A 23,510-nucleotide genomic window follows, 5' to 3' on the forward strand; every position below is an offset into this window, starting at 1 on the left:
AGGCTGGGTGTAGTAGCACATGCCTGTAGTTCCAGTTACTCAGGAGGCTAAGGCAGGAGAATCACTTGAAACTGGGAGGCGGAGGTTGCAGTGAGCTGGAATTGGACCACTGTACTCTAGCCTGGGTGACAGAGCAAGTTTTTATCTCAAAAAGAATAAATAATACATACAAATATTTTTTCTCTTCTATCTTTCTATTTTTCCTACTGGGACTCCATTTTGACATATGTTAGTTCAGAAGCTGGCAAACATTTTATGAAAAGGACTTCACAGGTCTTTTTCAGACTGCAGAGACTACATGTAGTCTCCAATGCATCTTCTTTGTTGTTTTTTGGTTTCACAATACAAAATCATTCTTAGCTCCCAACAAAATATATGCTTAGCAAAAACGTGCTAGACTTTCTTTTCCATTGCTTTTAGTCTCATAGTTTTTGTATCTCATCTTTTTGCATCATTCTATATAAAATCATTTTAATCTTCCAGTTTACTAATTCTCTTTTCAACTGTCTCTAATCTTGTATAGCTTATTCACTGAGATCAACAATTATATATTTTTATTGCAGATGTTTCCATTTTTTAAAATTTATAATCCAGTATCCAGAGAATTCCACTGGCTGTGGGTGAATTTATTTTCTCCATAAAGATTTGTACTCAAAGCAGAAGCCCCAGAGAGAGCTTTTCCACCTCACTACTGTTCCAGGGTTTCATATTACCCTTGTCTTTGCCATAGAAATCTGGTCTTGGGGCTATGTTCCCTATTTTCCCTTTCTGACTTCCATAGGTGAGCTCCCTGCTATATTGGACATTCGTTTCTCCGATTTAGCTCCTGCATCTGCAGCCTGGCTCTGGGATGCCCTGGACTATCCCGGTCCAATCTTTCAGATGCTGTCGTCTTGTCTTCCAAACCCAAGCTCTTGGCTGCTATAGCTGTGGGTCTAGTCAGCTCCAAGCTCAACCCATATTTGTTGTTAATAGGTTTATTTGGGGGAGCAGAGGTCATTGCAGACCTCTGCTACAATTTGTAAGAGCAGAGCTACTACAAAAAGTGTATTCTGTTCAGGGTACACTTGCTATAGAGCTGGCTGGTTCCGTGGAGCTTCTAATCATTTGTCATGCTAGAAACATCCATATATCAGTTTTGTATTCAGAAAAAAGAAATTCAGAAAGTCTTTTCATGAGGCATTCTTCATTAAATAAGGAAGTCTCAAAAATACGAGACTAAAGTAAGGAATAAATAAGGAAGAAATGACAAGATATTTAAAAATATTTTTCCATATATTTGCAGAGTATTGTCAAATTTATTGTTTTGAGGTTCTTTTTTTTTTTTTAACTTGTTGCCATTAGTAAGATAAACATTTTTTTAAATGAGCAGCACTTTAGTTGAATATTATGAATGTTACTCTGTACTAGCAATGAATTTGTTTTTTGGTGTAGGAACTTTATGTAGTAAATGTATTTATTTTTCTTAATTCAGGAAAATGTCTAATCAGCCCAAGAAGTATGAAGCTCAGAATATAGCCAATTCAACAGAAGAAAGTGATGCTTTTGACGTTGTCACTATTCCAGTTCCCTCAGAAGAGCCTCAAGAGTCAGATCAAACTGAAGAGCATGAATCTGGGATAGAACAATTCAGTGAGAGTCATGCAATACATGTTGAGGAGCAGAGTGACCAAATCTTTTCAAGCCTGGAACCAGACAATGAACAACTCATGAAAGAGGTTATATCACCAAGACAAGTTTCATATACTCCACAACATCATGAAAAGCAGTATGCAATGCAGAGTCCAAATGTTGATAGTTTGGCATTTCTGGATAAAATAAAGGCTATAAAGGAGTCTTTGCAAGAATCAATGGAAGATTCTCTAGCAACAGGTGCTACCTAAGGAAGATAGGCTATTTCATTTTCTCATTTTGAAGAATGATTGTGTTTCCTTGTTGGCTTATTTTCGCTTAAAGATTTGTTTTATATTTGATGTTCCTTTCCCTTTCCCTTATCCACCAAACTTCCAGAGTTACTTTGCTTGAATCTCTTAACTATTTGTGAAAGCTTCTCTATTCTGCAATATCTATTTTTCATCAATGAATGATCTTCATTAAATTTAAAAATTGATATTTATATATTTTTTCAAAGAAAGTAGGTTTTACAAATGTTTATGACCTTGAAAAATGATGGAGAAATTGTTGACTAAAATGGGAATTATTTTACATGCCAATTTGGAATTAATTGTTGTATCTAAATAGCAAGAGGTGGATAGGTGGATGGGAACTTGACAATAGATTTTCTAGTTTCATATCCAGTGCTCACTTATTCTACATATTATGTTGCTTTTCCGTATTTCTGTAGTCTGTTTAGTGTTAGCTTATATTTTCCTTCAGAAAAATCGTTGTTTTTCTTTGTAGGTTAATTTTAAAGACATAAAATAATGTTGATAGCATATAGTAGTTATTATTACATTCTTAATAACAGCAGAGTGGCAGCAGCAATAAGGTGGTTACACAGAGAACCATTCTACTTGCATGGTTAATTGACTGCTCCTTTTCCATCTTGTGAATGAGTTGTGAGAGAGTTTCTGCCTACAGAGAGGAGAACATGAGCCATGATTTAACAACAACAATAATAGCAGCTTAGTTTGGCTGGTAAAATGTAGCTTTTGAATCTAGTGGGATAGTTTACCCTTGTGTGATGTGTCCATATAAATAAAGAATGAAAAGAAGGAAAGGAAACTACCGAAGCCTGATTATACCTGACTGACGCAGGTATCTCTCAATTTTAGTATTTAATGTAAATTTGGGTTTCATTTTTGGGTATTTCTGTCATTCCCTGATATTATAACTTACAGCAAACACATGGTGATTTTTTAAAAAAAATGTTGTCTTGATCCTGTACCTCGTGAGCTTCACAAATCCCTTGACACATTTCCCCTTCCCAAAGCTTAAGAAGTCACTATTGTGAAAGCTTTAAAATTGATTATAGTTTTTTGCACTGAGAAGACAATTAAAATAACCTTCTCATGGTTTGCCATCTGAGAAAGTATTCTCTTTGTTGATAGAGAACTGTGAAAACAAGTTTTAGCAAGCTCAAAGAACCTTAGCATTACCAGTGCCTACTTAAATTTTGTCACGTTATTGATAAATGTCTTATTTTTAGCTTTATGAAAACTGCAATTTTAGAAAAGGAATGTACAAAACTTTTTTGACCCACAGTCTTTATTCTATACTCCATCTTTTGACATCTTCTCCATTAAAATTTGAAGTCTATAGATGTAAAACAGTTTACCCATATTAATTACTTTTTACATACCGTATTTCCTTCCTGTATTTGTGAACAGATAATCATTTTATAATAATATTTAAACATTTTTTAATATGTAAGAATCTTGATTCTCTCTTTTCTAGAGGGGATTGAGCCATATAATGTCCCTCTTTGTGAAAAGTAGTTATAGTGCATTTCTAACTTCTGGGACATTGTCTGTCTCAGGTCTCTCTTTCCTAAATTCACTATGCCAAAATGCCCAATTTCCTGGGATGTTTCCTATGCTTATATCTGAACAATACATACCAGTTATTGAACATTAGAGCTAATTATTGAGATTATGGATTGATTTTCAAAGCAACTAAATGTTGGCCACTTCTCCTTATAGAAAATTAAAAGTAACTGTTATCATTGGGGCGCAGCAGGGAAACACTAGCAAGAACAACTTGCATTTTATATAATTAAAAATTAACACATAATTCTGTATCTGTTTGTGGACTGTAGTTTGCTGACCTTTGCTGTATTTGACTATAATTCTTTGTTTTCTCTTTTAATTTACAGTAAAAGTTGTACTTATTCCAGTGGGCCAGGAAATTGTAATATCTTTTAAGGTTGATACCATTCTTAAATATCTCAAGGACCATTTTTCACACTTATTAGGTATCCCACTTTCTGTACTGCAGATAAGATACTCAGGTAAGTTTGGAGGCTAATAAAACATACCAGGACTTTTCTAGTTTTAAGATGTAAACAATCAAGATCTTTGATTTTAAAAAGTAAATACCTTGATACTAATTGAACATTGTGGGTTATGCATTCACTCTTTTTTTTTTTTTTTAGCTTAGAAATATTTCAGTTTTATTAAGGCATTTGAGGCATATTTGAATTATTAAACTCAATTATTCGTTCTCTTATTATTCCATCCTCACCATTACAATGTCCCCATGACTGGTGGAGTAGACCTTTTCATCCTGTAACTTGGGCTTAACCATATGACTTACTTCGGTCAGTGAATGCCAAGGGCCTTGTAAGCACAGGTTTGAAATGAGCATTGGGGTCTGCCCTATTCCTCTTCTGCCTTTTGCCATGAAAATAATATGCTGCTGGTCCAAGGAAGAGAAGAAATCTGTGGGGCAGCCTGGTGTGGTGGCACATGCCTATAGTGTCAGCTACTGGAGAGGCTGAGGCAGGAGGATTGCTTGAGTCTAGCTGTAGTTCACGATGATGGTGCCTGTGAATAGGTACTGTGCTTTAGCATGGGCAACACGCAAGACTCTGTCTGGAAAGAGAAAGGAGGGAAGGGAGAAAGAAAGAGAGAAGAGAGAGAGAGAGAGAAAGAGGGGAAGGAAGGAAGGAAGGGAGGAAGGGAGGGGGGGAAGGAAGGAAGGGAGGGAGGGAGGAAGGGAGGCAGGGAAGGAGGGAAGAGAAGAAAGAAAGAAAGAGAAAGAAAGAAAGAAAGAGAAAGAAAGAAAGAAAGAAAGAGAGAAAGGAGAAAGAGAAAGGAGAAAGGGAAGGAAGGGAAGGGAAGGAAAGGGTGAAGGAAGCAGAGAGAGGGAAAGGAAGAGAGGGAGGAAGGAAGGAAGGAAGGAAGGAAGGAAGGAAGGAAGGAAGGAAGGAAGGAAGGAAGGAAGGAAGGAAAGAAGAGAAAGAAGAGAAAGAAAAAGAAATTCATGGGTTAAACTTGGACCCAACCTACAGCTTGGAGCCTAGCCCAGCTGGGTCCAACCTAGGTCAGCTTGAACCACAACAGATCCAAAGATCGGTGAGCAAGAAACAAATGCTAATTGTTGTAAGTCACTGAATTTTGCAGTGGTTTGTACGGAACATTATTATTGTAATAGCTGACTAATACGGTATCGAAGTCTATAAAACAATTCATCTATATAAACATTTTTCCATTTCAAACAGTTTTCATCATATCTTTACAGACTTCTTAGAAACAAGACTTTGGTTACGAAATTTTGAGGAATGCTATGAATTAGGTTATTTTAAATGTTTCCGTTTTAGACAGTAGAAATAGGTACACAGATTTCCTTTTATACACAGAGGAAATTGGTACCTGGTTGAACATTCACTGTTGATTTGAGTACCAGGTTGTCTGATTATTTTTCTAACCATAGTTTCTTATGCAATAAATAAAATAAGCATGTGAGCCCCATAACTGTATTCTGTTTAAGGATTAGATGAGTTGGAGGGAGGGCATTTCCTTAGTTTACCACTTACATAGCATCCAAAGGAAAAAAGATTTCTGAATTGTTTTTACTTTTAAATAAAAATATCTACTACTATAACAAGATGTGCCTTCTATGACAATGAAACAATTCAAAGAACAACCAGCTATGTGTTTGAGAGTGTGAAATATTGAACTAGCTTTTACAGAGCACTTTCCATATGCCAGGCTCTGAGCTAGATAAGGAAAATAAATCTCAGAAAAGACCAAACAGTCACCATGTGGAGAAAAAAGTCAAGATGCAAATCCAGGTCTTTCTGCTTCTGAAGCAAAGATTCCAGAAAAAGGTTTGCACCCTGTATTTAACACCATGATTAACCCACTCAGACAAATTTGTTATGGTCTGTACAATGTTTTTGTTTTTTGTTTTTTGTTTTTGATAATGTGAATAGTATTTAAAAACCAGCTGACTACATAAAGAAATCCAGATTTCTGACTTCTCTTAATAGATTGACAAAGGTGGCAACACTGGGCTTGGCCTGACAACTGTCACTCAAGCTAAGTCACTGAGAGTCCTTTAAGCAGGACCCAAGCGTTTTTAGTTGGAGGTTTTCTTGCTTGTATTACCTAATGGTGCTCACAGGCTGGCTTCATGCATGTGGGTCATAGACAGTCCTTCTGGCCTGCATGCTTAGAAGAGACTTGTGCTTGGCTTAAAGTTCTGCTATCACTATCTTGAAATTCATTAAAATCCTTGATCAAGGAGTCACGAATTTTTATGTTGCACTAGGTCCTGCCAATAGGCATTTGCATTTGCAAGCTCTGCCTTAAAATTCTTGCCTTTTCTTTTTTTTTTTTTTCTATAGCAGCATGATTGATTGATTGATTGATTGATTGATTTTTATTATACTTCAAGTTCTAGGGTACATGTGCATAACGTGCAGGTTTGTTACATATGTATACTTGTGCCATGTTGGTGTGCTGCACCCATCAACTCGTCAGCACCCATCAATTCATCATTTATATCATGTATAACTCCCCAATGCAATCCCTCCCCCCTCCCCCCACCCCATGATAGGCCCCAGTGTGTGATGTTCCCCTTCCCGAGTCCAAGTGATCTCATTGTTCAGTTCCCACCTATGAGTGAGAACATGCGGTGTTTGGTTTTCTGTTCTTGTGATAGTTTGCTAAGAATGATGGTTTCCAGCTGCATCCATGTCCCTACAAAGGATGCAAACTCATCCTTTTTTATGGCTGCATAGTATTCCATGGTGTATATGTGCCACATTTTCTTAATCCAGTTTGTCACAGATGGACATTTGGGTTGATTCCAAGTCTTTGCTATTGTGAATAGTGCCGCAATAAACATACGTGTGCATGTGTCTTTGTAGTAGAATAATTTATAATCCTTTGGGTATATACCCAGTAGTGGGATGGCTGGGTCATATGGTACATCTAGTTCTAGATCCTTGAGGAATTGCCATACTGTTTTCCATAATGGTTGAACTAGTTTACATTCCCACCAACAGTGTAAAAGTGTTCCTATTTCTCCACATCCTCTCCAACACCTGTTGTTTCCTGATTTTTTAATGATTGCCATTCTAACTGGTGTGAGATGGTATCTCATTGTGGTTTTGATTTGCATTTCTCTGATGGCGAGTGATGATGAGCATTTTTTCATGTGTCTGTTGGCTGTATGAATGTCTTCTTTTGAGAAATGTCTGTTCATATCATTTGCCCACTTTTTGATGGGGTTGTTTGTTTTTTTCTTGTATATTTGTTTGAGTTCTTTGTAGATTCTGGATATTAGCTCTTTGTCAGATGAGTAGATTGCAAAAATGTTCTCCCATTCTGTAGGTTGCCTGTTCACTCTGATGGTAGTTTCTTTTGCTGTGCAGAAGCTCTTTAGTTTAATTAGATCCCATTTGTCAATTTTGTCTTTTGCTGCCGTTGCTTTTGGTTGCATTCGCTCTTTCAACACATATTTAGTAAGGACATACTTTGTTCTAGATACTTTGCTAAGAAATGAAGATACAGAGAAATGCGAAATAAGATTCCTATTCTAAAATTGTTTACAGACTAGTAAGGAAGAAGATGCATGCAGTAGCTACCACATAATGTGTAAACGCTTTCATGGAAATAGGCACAAAAAGCTGTGGGAACAGGGCAAGGAACTTGGTAGATTCTAGAAAGTTTTGTTTAATAAAAGTGATAATAATTGTGCCAAGTCACAAAGAGGTGAGAAAATGTGGAAGTTTCGGGAAGTGTTAAGAAGTGTTCAGTGGCTGGAAGTAGATTATATATGGGCAGCGGGAGGAGATGAGATGGAAAAAATGGATGATAAAAGAGAATGTGTAGAACAGGAAGAGGACTGAAAATGATTTACTAGTGTTTTGTACATTAAGGTCAATTCACATTTCCATGATGATAGGTATATTTATATTTTGTGGATGATATTGAACAGCCCACGGAAGTTATATTAATCTTGTGTCATGAGAGGACGTAGTGTTTATTAATTGTTACAGTTTATCAGACTAGCCTACCTAAATATATGTTTTTATAGAATATGTCTGAACAGATCCTAATATTTTAAAGTTTTTATATTGACTTATAATGATGCCATAAAAAGGTTCCAGAGAAAAACTATTTAATTTCCAAATTATTTAAAAAAACCTATTATAGTAAATGTACTCCAAAAGTAAGATGTTCATGTGTTCAGATAAGTGATTGTTAAAACTTGATTTGGTATACAAAAGCTAAAATTTAAATAGTTATTAGTAATAATGATTATGACCATATTGTTGGTGTTGGTGACTAATTTATTGACCATATACTGTATGCTAGCACTTCCAAAATATGTTTTGCCTACCTTATAATTTAATCAACACAGCAGCCTTTTGATGTAGGAATTACTAGTAACTCTTTTTTCGGGAGAAGGAAACTGAAACTCAAGAAACTTATGCAAAGTCACAAAACTTGTAAGTGGCAGAGTCTGAACTTAAATGTAGATATGACTTCAGAGGGAATTTGAAACTACTGTGCATTAATTTTAAGGTGAAGTTCAAAATTGGATGAGAGAGCACTTTGAGATTGTAGTAGCCAGCTAGTGGTACTTAAGGATTTCTCTGTTCTTTGTACTTCATGACCTTTCTTCTTTAAGTACCAGGCATCACCACTGGGTAACAGGCTTATGCCAGCAGCAATTACAAAAGAGCTTGAGTCTATGCCAGCCATCCTCTAAAGTGCTTTCTGCTAGTACTAGAACTTGAGCTCCAGTTTGGTGGGATTAAACCCATTACAGAAATAAGCAGGGAAATAAAGGGGGCTCTGGGGACCCTGTATTAGTTTCCTATGGCTGTTCTAACAGTCACAAATTTAGTGGCTTAAAGCAGCACATATATTTCGCTTATAGTTCTAGAGGCAAAAAATCCAAAATTAATTTCATTGAGATAAAGTCAAGGTGTCTACAGGGCTGCTGTCCCTCTGGAGGCTCCAGAAGAGAATCTAATTCCTTGCCCTTCCAGCTTCTAGAGTTGCATTCCTTGTATTTCTTGGCTTATTAGCCCCTTCCTCCTTTTTAAAAGCCAGAACTGTAGCATCTTCAAATCTCTGTCTGCTTCTGTCATATGGCCTTCTCCTCTGTCATCAGATCTTCCTCTTCCTCTGATAAGGGGACTTGTGATTACATTTATGGCCCAACCAGATAATCTAGGAAAATCTTTCCAACTCAAAATTCTCAATCAAATCTGCAAAGCCACCTTTGCCATATAAGGTAATATTCATAGTCTGGGAGATTAGAATGTAGACATACTTGGGGCAGTTAGTCAACCTATCATAAAGTCCATATGACATTCATGTTAATTTTATTTTTTTTGAGATGGAGTCTCACTCTGTTGTCTAGGCTGGAGTCAGTAGCATGATCTTGCTCACTGCAACCTCCACCTCCTTGGGTTCAAGTGATTCTCTTGCCTCAGCCTCCCAAGTAGCTGGGACCACAGGCATGCGTCACCATACCGGCTAATTTTTACATTTTTAGTAGAGACGGGTTTCACCATATTGGCCAGGCTGGTCTTGAACTCCTGACCTCATGATCTACCCGCCTCGCAAAGTGCTAGGATTACAGGTGTGAGCCACCACACCCAGCCCTTATGTTAATTTTTTAACTGAAGAATTTAGGGTGTGAAGTAGAAACTCAAAGATCTTAGAATGTGCTTTCTTGAACATAGCCAAAATAGACTACAGATGCTCATCAACTTATGATTGGGTTATGTCCCAGTAAACCTATCATAAATTGAAAACATCATATGTCAAAAATGCATTTAGTTAGCCTACCCTACCAAATCTCAGCTTAGCCTAGCCTTCCTTAAATGTGCTCAGAATAGTTATATTAGCCTACAGGTGGGCAAAATCATTTAATACAAGGACTCTTTTATAAGTGTTGAATATCTCATGTAATTTATTGCATACTGCACTGAAAGTGAAAAACAGTGATTGTGTGGGTGGTCGAAGTATGGTTTCTACTAAATGTGTGTGGCTTTTGCATCATCATAAAGTCAGAAAATTGTAAGTTGAACCATTATCATTGTAAGTTGGATTATGTAGTGGTGTCTGATGGATTTCTAAGCATAAGTAAACCTTTTGCAGTGTTCACATTTCTAACTGCAATTTAGAAGGGCCATAAATTTTGAAGATTAATATAGATTCCATCAATAAAGTTTCCATGACACAAAACAGCAGCCAGTCACATAATTACACTTTTGTATGCCTTAAAATAGAGAAAGAAAATTAGTCAATTTACTGAATACACCAGTGGCTGGTTAGATGCGGGAGGAGTGAGTAGAAATTAAAACAATAGCATCATAAAAATTAAGCAATGTATACTTTTTCTAGCACAAAACTGAGGCTTAACTCTACCATGGCATGAATTAATTTATATGAGTTTCTGATTATGAAAAGAGAGAAAGTAAGTGATTCTGCATCTATGCTTCTCTGTACTGGGGGTTTGGATTTGTGTCCCCACCCAAATCTTATGTTGAATTGTATTCCCCAGTGTTGGAGGAGGGACCTTGTGGGAGGTGATTGGATCATGGGAGGCAGATTTCCCCCTTGTTGTTCTTGTGATAGTGAGTTATTATGAGATCTGGTTGTTTAAAAGTGTTCAGCACCTCTCCCTTTTCTCTCTTACCCCCACTCCAGCCATGTAAAACGTGCCTCCTCCTTCTTCACCTTTTGCCATGATTGTAAATTTCCTGAGGCCTCCCCAACCATGCTTCCTATACAGCCCATGGAACTGTGAGCCAGTTAAACCTCTTTTCTTTATAAAGTACCCAATCTTAAGTAGTTCTTTACAGCAATGTGAGAAAGAACTAATACAGAAAGTTCGTACCAAGAAGTTGGGCATTGCTGTAAAGATATCTGAAAATATGGAAGCAACTTTGGAACTGGGTAATGGGCAGAGGTTGGAACAGTTTAGAGGCCTTTGAAGAAGACAGGAAGATGAGGGAAAGTTTGGAACTTCCTAGAGAGTTGTTAAATTGTTGTGACTAAAATGCTGATAGTGATATGGACAATGGAGACCAGGCTGAGGTAGTCTCAGATGGAAATGAGGAACTCATTGGGAACTGGAGTAAAGGTCACACGTGCTGTGTTTTAGCAAAGACACTGGCAGCATTGTGTCCTTGCTCTAGGGATCTGTGGAACTTTGAACTTGAAAGTGATGATTTAGGGTATCTGGTAGAAGAAGTTTCTAAGCAGCAAAGCATTCAAGATGTGGCCTGGTTCTAACAGTATATGGTCATATGTGTGAGGAAGGAGATGATCTGAAACTGGAGCTTACATTTAAAAAGGAAGCAGAGCATAAAAGTTTAGAAAATTTGTAGCCTGACCATTTGGTAGAAAAGAAAAACCCTATTTCAAGGGAGGAATTAAAGCAGGCTGGAAAATTTGTATAATAAAAAGGAGCCAAATGTTAATGGCCAAGACAATGGGGAAAATGCCTCAAAGTCATTTCAGAGACCTTCACGGCAGCTCCTCTTGTCACAGGCCTGGAGGCCTAGGAGGGAAAAATGGTTTTGTGGGCTAGGTGCAGGGCCATTCAGGACACTTCTGCCTGTGTCCCAGCCACTCCAGCTCCTGCTTTGGCTAAAAGAGCTCCGGATATGTCTCAGGCCATTGCTCCAGAGGGTGGAAACCATAAGCCTTAGTGGCTTTCATGTGGTATTAAGCCTATGGGTGCACAGAGGGCAAGAATTGAGGCTCGGGAGCCTCTGCCTAGATTTCAGAGGATGTATGGAAATGTTTGGATGTCCAGGCAGAAGTTGGTTGCAGGAGCAGAGCCCTCATGGAGAACCTCTACTAGGGTGGTACAGAGGGGAAATATGTGATTGGAGACCCCACACAGAGTCCCCACTGTGGCACTGCCTAGTGGAGCCGTGAGAAGAGGGCCACCATCTTCCAGACTCCAGAATGGTAGATCCATTAGCAACTTGTACTGTACACCTGGCAAAGCCACAGGCACTTAGTGCCAGCTCTTGAGAGCAGCCATGTGATCTGAGCCCTGCAGAGCCACAGGGGCAGAGCTTCCCAAAGCCTTGGGAGCCCATCCCTTGTATCGGTGTGGCCTGTATGTGAAACATGGAATCAAAGGAGATTATTTGAAATTTTAAGATTCAATAACTGCCCTGCTGGGTTTTGAACTTGCATGGGACCTGTAGCCCCTTTGTTTTGGCTGATTTCTCCATTTTGGAATGTGTATATTTACCCGATGCCTATATCTCCATTGTATCTTGGAAGTAACTAACTTGTTTTTGATTTCATAGGCTCGTGGGTGGAAGGGACTTGCCTTGTCTCAGATGAGACTTTGATCTGTGGACTTTTGAGTTAATGCTGAAATGAGTTAAGACTTGGGGGACTGTTGAGAAGGGATGATTGTATTTTGCAATTTGAAGACATGAGATTTGAGGATTTGAGAGGGCCCAAAGGCAGAATGATATGGTTTGGATTTTTGTCCTCCCACAAATCTCTTGTCAAATTGTAATCCTCAGTGTTGGAAGAGGGGTCTGGTGGGAGGCGAATGGATCATGGGGGCGGATTTCCACCTTGCTGTCTTCTTGATAGTGAGTGAGTTCTCATGAGATCTGATTGTTTAAAAGTGTGTAGCACCTCCTCCTTCACTCTGTTTCTCCTCCTCCGGCCACGTAAGATATGCCTCCTTCCTCTTTACCTTCTGCCATATTTTCCTGAGGCCTCCCCAGCCATGATCCCGTACAGCCTGTGGAATGTTGAGCCAGTTAAACCTATTTTATTATTTTTTTCAATGCAGTTTTGCTGTCTTGCTCAAGCTTGAGTTCAGTGGCGTGATCTTGGCTCACTGCAACCTCTTCCTCCCAGGTTTAAGTAATTTTCTTGCCTCAGCCTCCTGAGTAACTGGGATTACAGGAGTGTGCTACCACGGCCTGGCTCAGTTTTGTATTTTTAGTAGAGACTGGGTTTTCCCATGTTGGACAGGCTGGTCATGAACTCCTGGCCATAGTGATCTACCCACCTCAGCCTCCCAAAGTGCTGGTGTTATAGGCGTGAACTACCAAGTGCGGCCTAAATGTCTTTTATTTATAAATTATGCAATCTTGGGTAGTTTTTTATAGCAATGTGAGAAATAATTAATATGAGGGGTAGGATGGGTATTAAAATAATTATCCTTCCTCTTGATATGGATATGTCCTGTACTTACGTTTAACGCATTGCGTTTTTTTTTTTTTTTTTTAGTAGAATGAACGTTTAGTATATTATTTTGCTCATACCATAGAATGTCTTTATTTTTTAAATGTTTATGGAGTTTCATGGTTATTGTATATTTATATTCCTGATAAACTGAGAGTAATATAGTGTTATTTATAATGCCAAATTCCTGCTCAAAAATGCCACTAAAACTTACTATTATGAAGTTTTCTGTACTAACATCAGAGCAAGAGGTAGAAACTATTAATAGAAACTATTAATACTATATTTAATAATTAAATATGTGTTCCTATGAGTAAATATATTAATACTATATTTAATAATTAAATGTGTTCAAAGTTTCAAAGTTCACCTTTGATATTTTCCATCACCTTAAAATGAGAATGTGCAATTAGCCATTTCTAGAAATGGTGACTATAGTTAATAATAATATATTACATATTTGAAAATTTCTGAGAGAATAGATATTAAATGTTCGTACCACAAAATGATAAGTATATGAGGTAATGGACATGTTAATAGCTGTATTAAGCTACTTCACAATGTATACATAGTTCAAAACATGTACACAATATATACAATTTTTAATTTGTCAATTAAAAACAAAAAATAAAATCAATGAATAGCCATTTCTTTGTCATAAAACTTTAAAAATTTTATTTCAATTTTTAGGAAAAATTCTTAAAAATGATGAGACTCTAGTACAACATGGAGTTAAGCCACAGGAAATTATACAAGTGGAAGTCTTTTCTACAAATCCAGATCTGTATCCAGTCAAAAGAATAGATGGATTAACTGATGTCTCTCAAATCATAACTGTCACTGTCCAAACAGGTTTGTTATTTGATGTCTTTTAGAGAAAGTATTTTTGAGTCCCTTCTTGGTTGAACTTTCATTGAATCTTGGTTTTATCTCTCAGGCCTTGATCGATACCAGCAGGTAGCTGTTGAGATTGTCAAATCTGACTTTCACAAACCATTTCTTGGTGGATTCAGACATAAAATAACTGGAGTAGAGTATCACCATGCTGGAACACAAACTGTACCTAAAAAGATTCCCGAAAGACTCAGTGTATTTTGTAGGGATACACAGGTAATGTTTTCATTTTTCCCTTTAGATTTTTGAAGGTATAGACTCAATAATTATACTGTATGACTCTCTCAAATTTCTCTTAAGTAATTATATGGCAATTAATAAAAGAAAATTAACTTACATATGTAGAAAAACTCACTTATGTGTGTATATAGGGGATACTTATTTAAATTTTTAATGTTTTTCTTTTAGACAGTTTTTCAGAAAAAAAATCTCCAACAAACTACAAATACAACATCCACACAGATGACTAACATTGGTGTATATGTATCAAATATGACTGATAAACTGGTAACACCAGGAAAGTATTTTTCAGCAGCAGAATACCATGCTCAAAGACTAAAGGCGGTGAGGTAACTTTTATTGTGGATGAATACTAAAAATTGGATACATAAGCCAGTTGTTCTGAGTGTGTCTGTTTCTCCAAGCCACATTTGCTTGAGAAAGAATACTCATGAGTATGGGTCATGTTTCACGGCCAACAAAGCAGTCTTTATCTCCATGTAAAGAACCAGAATCCTAAATGCTCCTAATCCTTCCTTTCCTCTTAGGGAAACCCAGCTTCTTTGTGTATTGCCTTTGGCCATTATTAGCTTTCTTAACACTGCTGTCCCTTGGCCTGAACGCTTGTCACAGTAGAATCACCAAGGGAACTTTCCAGACTAATTGAAACCAAATAGGACAGTAGTCAATTTTCTCTGATATTAACGTAGTCACTCCAACTCTGTTTTATTTTTTTGCATGGTCTATCATTTTTCATTCTTTCACTTTCAACCTATTTGATCTACCTCCTACCATCAATTTATTGTGAGTAAAAATGACCGGAAAGCAGTGACTTTAAGAGATTTTGATTTTCAAATGACAAGAAATCTAGAGCTAGGCTATTCAGCCCGATATCTTTAGAGACAGACTTGTAGTGAAAAAAAGTTAAATCTGTTGACTTAATTGCCCTGAAGGAAACAGTGTACCAGGGGAACCATGGGGCTAACTTTACAGCAGGCTTTGTCAGTGCCAGTTATTCCAGCCTGATAATTTTTTGCTTTTTCAGTCCAAACTAATTTTCACCAAATAAAGGAATATGTGGAGTTATTATATCATTTGGGGAAGAGTGAAGTTTGAGTGGGATTTAAGGGAAGCAGTATCCTGATAGTCTCAATGCAAAACAAGGGTGTGTATAAATGGGCCAACATTAGGTCTGGACTGTGAAGTAGACCAAGGTCACCTTCCTTTGGAAACAAAGTTAAAGGAGATGGGAAATGTTTCTTTGAAGTTCTCTGAAGTTCAGCACCTTGGTTGCAAATTGAGGCTGCTTCTCTCTGTCAAAGTGATGTACAACCTCTAGGCAAGAGTGGAATGTTTCTTACTGGTCTAATTTCAAACAGGAAAGTTTCTGATAGTTTATGAATTTAGAGAACAAAGTTTCTCAGTGAGTAAGAAAATAGCAGTCACTCAAAGAAGGGGATTGTTAAAATATTTTATAGTTGTAGAGTGTCCTTGGGAGAAATACTGTTTTTGTTAATTTTGTAGCTGACCTTATTAGTGCCTGTTATTCCAGCCTAACAATTTTTTACTTTCTCAGTCCAAATTAATTTTTACTTTCTTACTGTACTGGGCATGGGTGGTGACTGTGATGTCATCAGAATCATAAACTCCTTTCATCTTTCTACTCCATTAAGCTCATCATGAGCTTGTTACTGTATGAAGATAAATGGTTGACTAATTTTCATCATGCCTGCATTCCATATGAGAAGAAGGGAAAAGTCAAGGCAGCATGTTCCGTGAATGCCACCTTCAAGGATTTCCCCGGAAAGCCCCACCCAGTGACTTCTAGTTGCATCCCACTGACTTGAATTATGTCATGTGACTATCCCTACTGCAAAAGTGTGTGATAAATGAATTTTTAAAGTAGCATATCATTGCTCCTCAATGAGATTGAGATCTTCTCAGTAGGAGAAAGTAGAGGAGAATGGATATTAGGTAAGGAAATGGAAATTACTGTCATTTTCCAAACTCCAAAAAATGATATTGAAAGAATAAAAGTATAAATATACAAGGACAAAGAATACATAAGAAGAGTAAATGTCAGTTGTGGTTTTTTTTTTTAAGTTTTAAAGCAGATGGGAAAATGTTAACTTGACTTACTAGAACAGAGGGAGTGAAAATCTAAATGCCTGCCAATGAGGATGGCATCAAGAACCAAATAGATTTGCCCCATAGAGTCTTGCAAGGTGAATTGGAGGTTCTGTGGGAGGTGGAAGTGAGGTGTGACCTGTAAACAGAGGGATTTGTTAAAAGCTGATATAGGGAGTACATTTCCATTAAATAAGTTCTTTTAACTTTGATTCCTTTCTACTTGGGTCATGTTTTTTTTTAATAGGTTTTGAGTTCACTATTTACTATTTTAAATCTTTCTTGTTTCAAGAAAGATGTTATGTGTGACTACTGATATTTTTGGGCTCATTCTTGCTATTTCATTTTGTTTCATTTACTAATTATTCTTATTTGTTTATGCTTTTTTAGCCTTTTCTTTTTGTTGGTTTGATTAAATGTTTCTTTTTTTGTTCTTTCGTAGTTCAGAAATAAGTATTTTATTTTTTCTAGTGGTTATGTTACAAAAAAGGGGTCCCGATCCAGATCCCAAGATAGGGTTCTTGGATCTCCCACAAGAACTAATTCAGGGCAAGTCTGTAGAATAAAGTAAAAGCAAGTTTATTAAGAAAGTAAGGGAACAAAAGAATGGCTACTCCACAGACAGAGCAGACCTGAGGGTTGCCCGGTGCCGGTTGCCCATTTTTATGGTTATTTCTTCATGATATGCTAAACGAGGAGTGGATTATTCATGCCTCCCATTTTTAGACCATGTAGGGTAACTTCCTGATGTTGCCATGGCATTTGTAAACCATCTTGGCGCTGGTGGGAGTGTAGTGGTGAGGATGACCGGAGGTCACTCTCGTCGCCATGTTGATTTTGGTGGGATTTAGCCAGCTTCTTTACTGCAACCTGTTTTATTAGCAAGGTCTTTATGACCTGTATCTTCTACTGACCTCTTATCTCATCCTGTGGCTTACAATGCCTAGCAGCCTGGAACGCAGCCCAGTAAGTTTCAGCCTCATTTTACCCAGCTCCTATTCAAGATGGAGTTGCTCTGGTTCACACGCCTCTGACAGTTATTCATACATATTTTTTTAACATAACTAAATTTTTTATACCAAGTGCATATCTAATCAGGCTATGTATCGTTTCCATGAATAAGTCAAGAACCTTATTAGGCTTTCCTTCATTTCCTGCCCCATCATTTCTTAGTTTCCTCTTTCTAGAAGCTGTCAGGATTTTCACTTTATCCTTGGTATTTGGCAAACTTACTGTAATATGCTTGAGACTTCATGATGGACCCTTTCTGAGAGTCCATGTCTTGCTGTGGGACATATTCCTCTATTATGTTTTTATGAATTTCTGTAATCAGCTTTCCTCATTTTGTCTGGAACTTATCTCAGAAATATTTTTGAATGAGGCCAGATGCCGAGACTCAGGCTTGTAATCCCAGTACTTTGGGATGCTGAGGTAGGCAGATCACTTGAGGCCAGAAGTTGGAGACCAAGCTCGGCAACATGGTGAAACCCTGTCTCTACTAAAAATACAAGAATTAGCCAGGCATAGTGGCATGTGCCTGTGGTCCCAACTGCTCAGGAGGGGAAGCATGAGAATCACTTGAACCCAGGAGGCGGAGGCTGCGGTGAGCTGAGATCACGCTACTGTACTCTAGCCTGGGTGAGAGTGAGACTTTGCCTAAAAAGAAAAAAAAAAAAAAATTAAAAAAAAAGAAACATTTTGGAATGTTTTAAAATTCCAAAAGAAACATTTAAAATTTTTATGAGCCTTTGTCCTGAATGCTAAAAGATTTTCTTACCTAATTTTCTTGCCTACTTATTACTTCTTATGTTCTGCACATTCTGCAGATCAGCTTACAAGAAACTACTAGTTCTCTGTCAATACCCGTTTTTCCCTTCTCCTATTGTTGTAGAGCTTTATCTGAGCATGTGTCTGCTCCACTGATGACCACGTTTCATCACCTCCCTTGTGTATCAGTGAGGCCGTATAACTAAGACCTGGACAGCGAGATGTGAGGGACAATGTGAGCCACTTACAGTTATCATTCTTAAAATGCTCTTTGTTCCTTTTCCCTCTGTTTACTGGTTGGAAGCTGGTAAGTGGACCAGCCATCTGGGACATATAAGTAGGAAACCATTTGTTAAATATGACAGCGCTTTCCTACCAGCCCTAAACTGCTGTGCTGATCCCTGGATTGTCACGTGAAAGGGAAAAAAACTTCTGTGTTTAAACAAACGTGTTTTGGTGTTTTAGATAAGTTTAACAAGTTTAGTAGCACTCAGGCTAATCCGTATTCTATTAATTTTTTAAATTTCAAAAATAAAAATTTTGCCAGTCTTTTTTCTTGGCTCATTATATTATTTTATACTGATAGCCTTTCCTTTCTCTGTGAAAATATTAACTATATTTAGTCTGCTCTTGTATTTTGTTTTGTTTTGATTTACTCTACTAGTTCTAAAACTTTATTATAAGCATCATCTGGAGGGCTCGTGAATATATAGAATCCTGTGCTGCCCCAGGAGTTTCTGATCAATAGCTCTGGGGTGGGGCCTGAAAATTTGCATTTCTAATAATTTTCTAGATGCTGCTGATGTGTTTGAGATTCTTAATGTCCAATATGCCAATAGCATATTGGTTCACCCAGTCTGACCCCATGATTTTAGGGGACATGTAAAGCTTGATTATGGGAGAAAGCTAGTTTTCCAGATGGGGGCTTTTTTTTTTTTTTTTTTTTCATCCTGGGTATCACCTTCTGGGACACTCACCACTCTTGCCTAGGGACGAATATCTCTGTTGCTCCTTGCCTAACTATTTTACAGGAACCTCTCCTTTTTGCATTTTTTAAACAATCACCTGGTTAGTGGCCATTCTGCTCAGACCATCCATCAGTGTTGGGCTTAGAGCAGTCCGAGAGCCCCTTCTGTATTTTCTGACTTGCTTCTCCAGTGCATGATTAGGTTACAGACTTTCTTCAGTTCATTCTACCAGCCTCTTTTGTTGAAGGGATTCTTCAGAGTTTCTCTTCTTTTGGGGGACCCCTTCAGTTTGATCCAGTATCTTTGTTGATATCTGCTTTACATAGTTTTTCTATAATTATTAGGCATTAGGATGAGAGTAAGGGATGCATCAGCATAAGCTCTATCATCAGTCTTCATCTGACCTCTTCACATTTTATTTTTATTTATGAGTTTAATAAAATTATAAACTCTCAGAAAAAAATGATAAACTCTCTCAGCTATATCATAGACTTTTTGAGGGTTTAGTACTATGGTGTACTTCCAAACATATTCATGTTTGATACAATTTAATAAATATTTATTTGCTTCAGTCTCCATTTTATCTAACCTGCCTTTGATGGTTTCAACACATACCTACCTGATGTGCATTTAGGAAATACAGTTTTGTTATAAACATGAGCCTAAGCTAGTGGCATTTAAGATAAGATGGAGATAATTAATATTTATAACAATAATAGTATTGAGGACTCATGATGTATCAGGCTTGGGTTAAGCACTTTATATGTATACTCTTATTATCACTGTTTTACACATGAGGGTACTAAAGCATAGAGATGGCAAGTAACTTATCCAAAATCAAACAACTAGTGAGTAGCAGAAGGAAGATTCAAACTAAGTTTTACTCCAGAGTCTATTCTGTTAAGGATTGTACAAACATCCTTCTGTGAAAGTGTGTTTGCGAGAATTCAAAGTCAAATACCAGTGACATGCATTATACATGTTTTTTATGTTAGTGTTTGTGAAAATATCTATTTAGTCTAGGGCTAAAACTAGACTCAGTATTTTCTTATGGAATTGTAATTGAAATAATCATCCTTGCCTTTAATGTCTGATCAAAAAGTTGATGATAGACACTTTCTATTTCCTTTTAACTATAGGTGATAGTGATACAGACTTACTACAGGCAATGGCATGCTAAAATCTTCGTAGAGAATTTAAGAAGACAGAAAAGCTTAAGGTTGGAATGGGAAACACAGCAAGAACTAAGGAAGATAAGAGAAAAAGAAGAATGGATAAAATTGGACTATCACCGGAGGCATAATCCTAAAACAAATGAAGATTTTGAATTTCTTTATAATGCGTTAGAATGTAAGTTTGACAAGGCTTTGCAAAAAAATTTTTAAATTTTTCATTAATAGGAAAAATAGATTTACTGCAGACGAAAGGAAGGTTATTATTTTAGGGAGATGTCTTGGAGATTTGCACTAGAGAATTTTGAAAGATGAATACCACTTTATATTTGGAATAAGAATTAAGGCTGAAATGAAATTAGAAATGCTTTTATATTAACAATTAAAATGTACATACTGCTTTGTGAATTATGCAGTTTTAGTATATTATTTCATTTGGTCCTCATTCATGTGAGATAAAGAGAGAAAGTACTGTGTAATCTGGTTTTCTTGTGGTTTGGGAATTTGTGAACTCAAAGTTGAGTTGTTCTTTAATCCCTCAATCCAGTATCCTGTCTGATTTTGCTCTTTAGAGAAGGGGCTTGGCAATATTTTTTAAATTCCCCCTTATTAATAATACATATAAATGTATATTCTCTGCACCTTGACTTTTATACCTTATTTCTTCTACAGTGTATGTGCTAGTCATGGATAAATTAAAAGTTTCAGTTATTTGAACAAGCCAGGCACTCTTTACTCAGGCATTAGATACACCATTCCCCTTCTTGGAGGTGTTTCTCCATTGCCCACCTTTGAATCTCAGGTTAAATGTCACCTCCTTAAAGGTTTTTGTGAATGACAACATAAGTTGGATATTGTTTTGTCGTTTTATGGTCTTCATTGCACCTGAAACTTTTCATTTATATCACCACAGTTGGTAATACTACGTCTTTTTTTCAGTCTCAGTTATTTCTTTAGTAATAATACATCTTTTGTTTAACATTTATTTATGCCATGAGGGAATAATTCATTTATTTTTTGATGAGCTGTCTTTTGCTGTTCTTAGCTTGTATGCCCAACAAGTGTTTGTAAAATGAATGAATGAATGAATGAATAAAAGGAAGAAACCCAGGGTTGTACTAATGCAACTATCTCTAGCTTCTGCTTTGCCAGCAGTACCTGGTAAGGTGGAAATAACTGAAGCAGAAGAGTTATGTAATACACCAGATATCTGAGAGTGGAGAAATTAGACCCTTATGAAGACATAGAAAAATTTAAAACCTAGAAGTAGCCTCAATTGACTTTTGTAGTTGAATGGGATATTTTAGTCCAAGGAAATAACTTTTTGACTTCTCTCTGATTATTTATAACACTAAGCAAATTTTCTTCCATTCGTTTGTTTCATTACATACTATTTTTTTTTGTAGATGTTATATGTTCTGTTCCTCAAGTTGCAGTTTCCTTTCTAATTGGATACATTTTTAAGCATCAGATATTGAGTCTGTTTTTATAGCTATAATATTCTATTTACCAAAAATAATATAATTAAACATTAGGGCTAATAAACAATATTAATAAATTCATTTTCCTGGTAACATAAAAATTGAGTGGCTTTAGGAATATTTACAGCCTATGGTAAACATTTACAACTACTATGGTAGTTTTTGAGGTAACTGTTAAGCCTGCTCCCTAGAATTGTGTGTCTGTTTTCCCTTTTATCCTAATCATCATCCTCTGAAAATACTGCTTATTTTACTTCAAACTTCACTTCTACTTCCATTTTTTCTATCAGAAGATAACAAAGATTAATAAGTGTCAGTAGTTCAATAGAGAACATCATTAGCCAGGTATCTATGAAAGGTCTTATTGACAAGTTTAACACTAACATTCTATTAGAGCAGAACTCTATTAAAATAATATTCTAAATTCATATGTGACTAAAGAATACCATTGTTATTTTTGTGTGGTTAACAACTGTGCAAAATAATAGAAAATATGTTGAATGAGCTTCTGCCTTTTCTACTTATTAGTGGTGTTAGTTAGGACAAGCTACTCACTTCTCCCAAACCTCAATTTCTTCATCTATAAAAGGAAATTAATAATTTTTGGCATGTCTACTTCAGAGGGCTTAATAGAGTAAAAAGGATAAAATATTACATTTATGAAAATATTTTAAAAAGTTCAAGGACCTATACATATGTGAGCTATTGTTGTATGGCAAATGATTTTATACAGAATTTTCATACTAAAGTAAAACAGATATATTTTATATAAGTCCACATATGATTTATATATGGAAGAAAATGAAATACATGAAATGAAAATGAAATACATTCTTATATAAAACAGTCGTCTTTTGGGTTTTTCTAGTCCTAAAATTCTAAATTAAAAGCCTTGGAATAATAATTTTTAAGTTCTGTTAAAAAATCTGTGGTTCACAAACTCAATAATTTATATTGCTCTTCTGTAATTTCATTTCATATTCATAACTCCATTCCTTGGAACTGCTGCCCTCTTGTGGCTTATAATGATAATTGTATACTTTGAACTGTAATTCATAATATGAAACTTAACTTTTTCTCAAGGTAACCTGTTTTTCAGTAATGAAAGCAAAATGATATCAATTTAAGAAAATAAACTTAGCTGTATAAGGTAATATGTCAAATATGAGGCTATCTCCAGGCAATAATATTTGATTTTTATGTCTTTTTATAGCAATATGTTGAGGGTGATCTCTTTTATCGTTCTGAATTGTCACTAGGGCCATTACTTGGAAAAAAAGGTGCTAAGTATCCCATATTCTAAATAGAATAATTGGGGTTGTTTTGTCTATTTAAAAATGTTATATAGGTACAGTTATGCAGAATAGAATTTTTTGTGTTTGTTTTTCAAAATTCAGTATTATGTCATAAGACCAATCCTTTTATTGTGAGTAGTTGCCCTTTGTTTATTCTCGTTTCTGGATAGTGTGCCATTGCGTGGATGAGCCATAAATTATGTATCCATTTTACTGTGGATTTGGTCCTTCCCACCCCATCCCCCACAACTAGTTTTTGGCAAATATAAGTAGTAAACTTTGGTGAATATATATATATATTATATATATATATATATATGTTTGTAGTAGTACTACTTGTGTGTATGTACACACATACACACACACACACACACACACATTTCTCTCAGGGTGTAAACCTAGCAGTGGAATTGCTGGTTCATAGGATATACATAATTCAGCTTTA

General features: G+C 36.4%; 1 protein-coding gene across 1 annotated transcript in view; it reads left to right on the forward strand.

The window, feature by feature from the left end:
• IQUB (IQ motif and ubiquitin domain containing) overlaps positions 1–23,510 on the forward strand; it is an 81,768-nt gene that overhangs the window by 18,391 nt on the left and 39,867 nt on the right. Inside the window, exons 2-7 of the mRNA XM_010367980.2 lie at positions 1,475–1,872; positions 3,815–3,949; positions 13,833–13,994; positions 14,080–14,252; positions 14,445–14,600; positions 20,257–20,467. Coding sequence (XP_010366282.1) covers positions 1,479–1,872; positions 3,815–3,949; positions 13,833–13,994; positions 14,080–14,252; positions 14,445–14,600; positions 20,257–20,467 — 1,231 coding nt within the window. The 5' untranslated portion in view covers positions 1,475–1,478. The remainder of the gene's footprint in view (positions 1–1,474; positions 1,873–3,814; positions 3,950–13,832; positions 13,995–14,079; positions 14,253–14,444; positions 14,601–20,256; positions 20,468–23,510) is intronic.

This window comes from Rhinopithecus roxellana, chromosome 6 (genome assembly GCF_007565055.1).
Source record: "Rhinopithecus roxellana isolate Shanxi Qingling chromosome 6, ASM756505v1, whole genome shotgun sequence".
NCBI classification, from domain to species: domain Eukaryota; kingdom Metazoa; phylum Chordata; class Mammalia; order Primates; family Cercopithecidae; genus Rhinopithecus; species Rhinopithecus roxellana.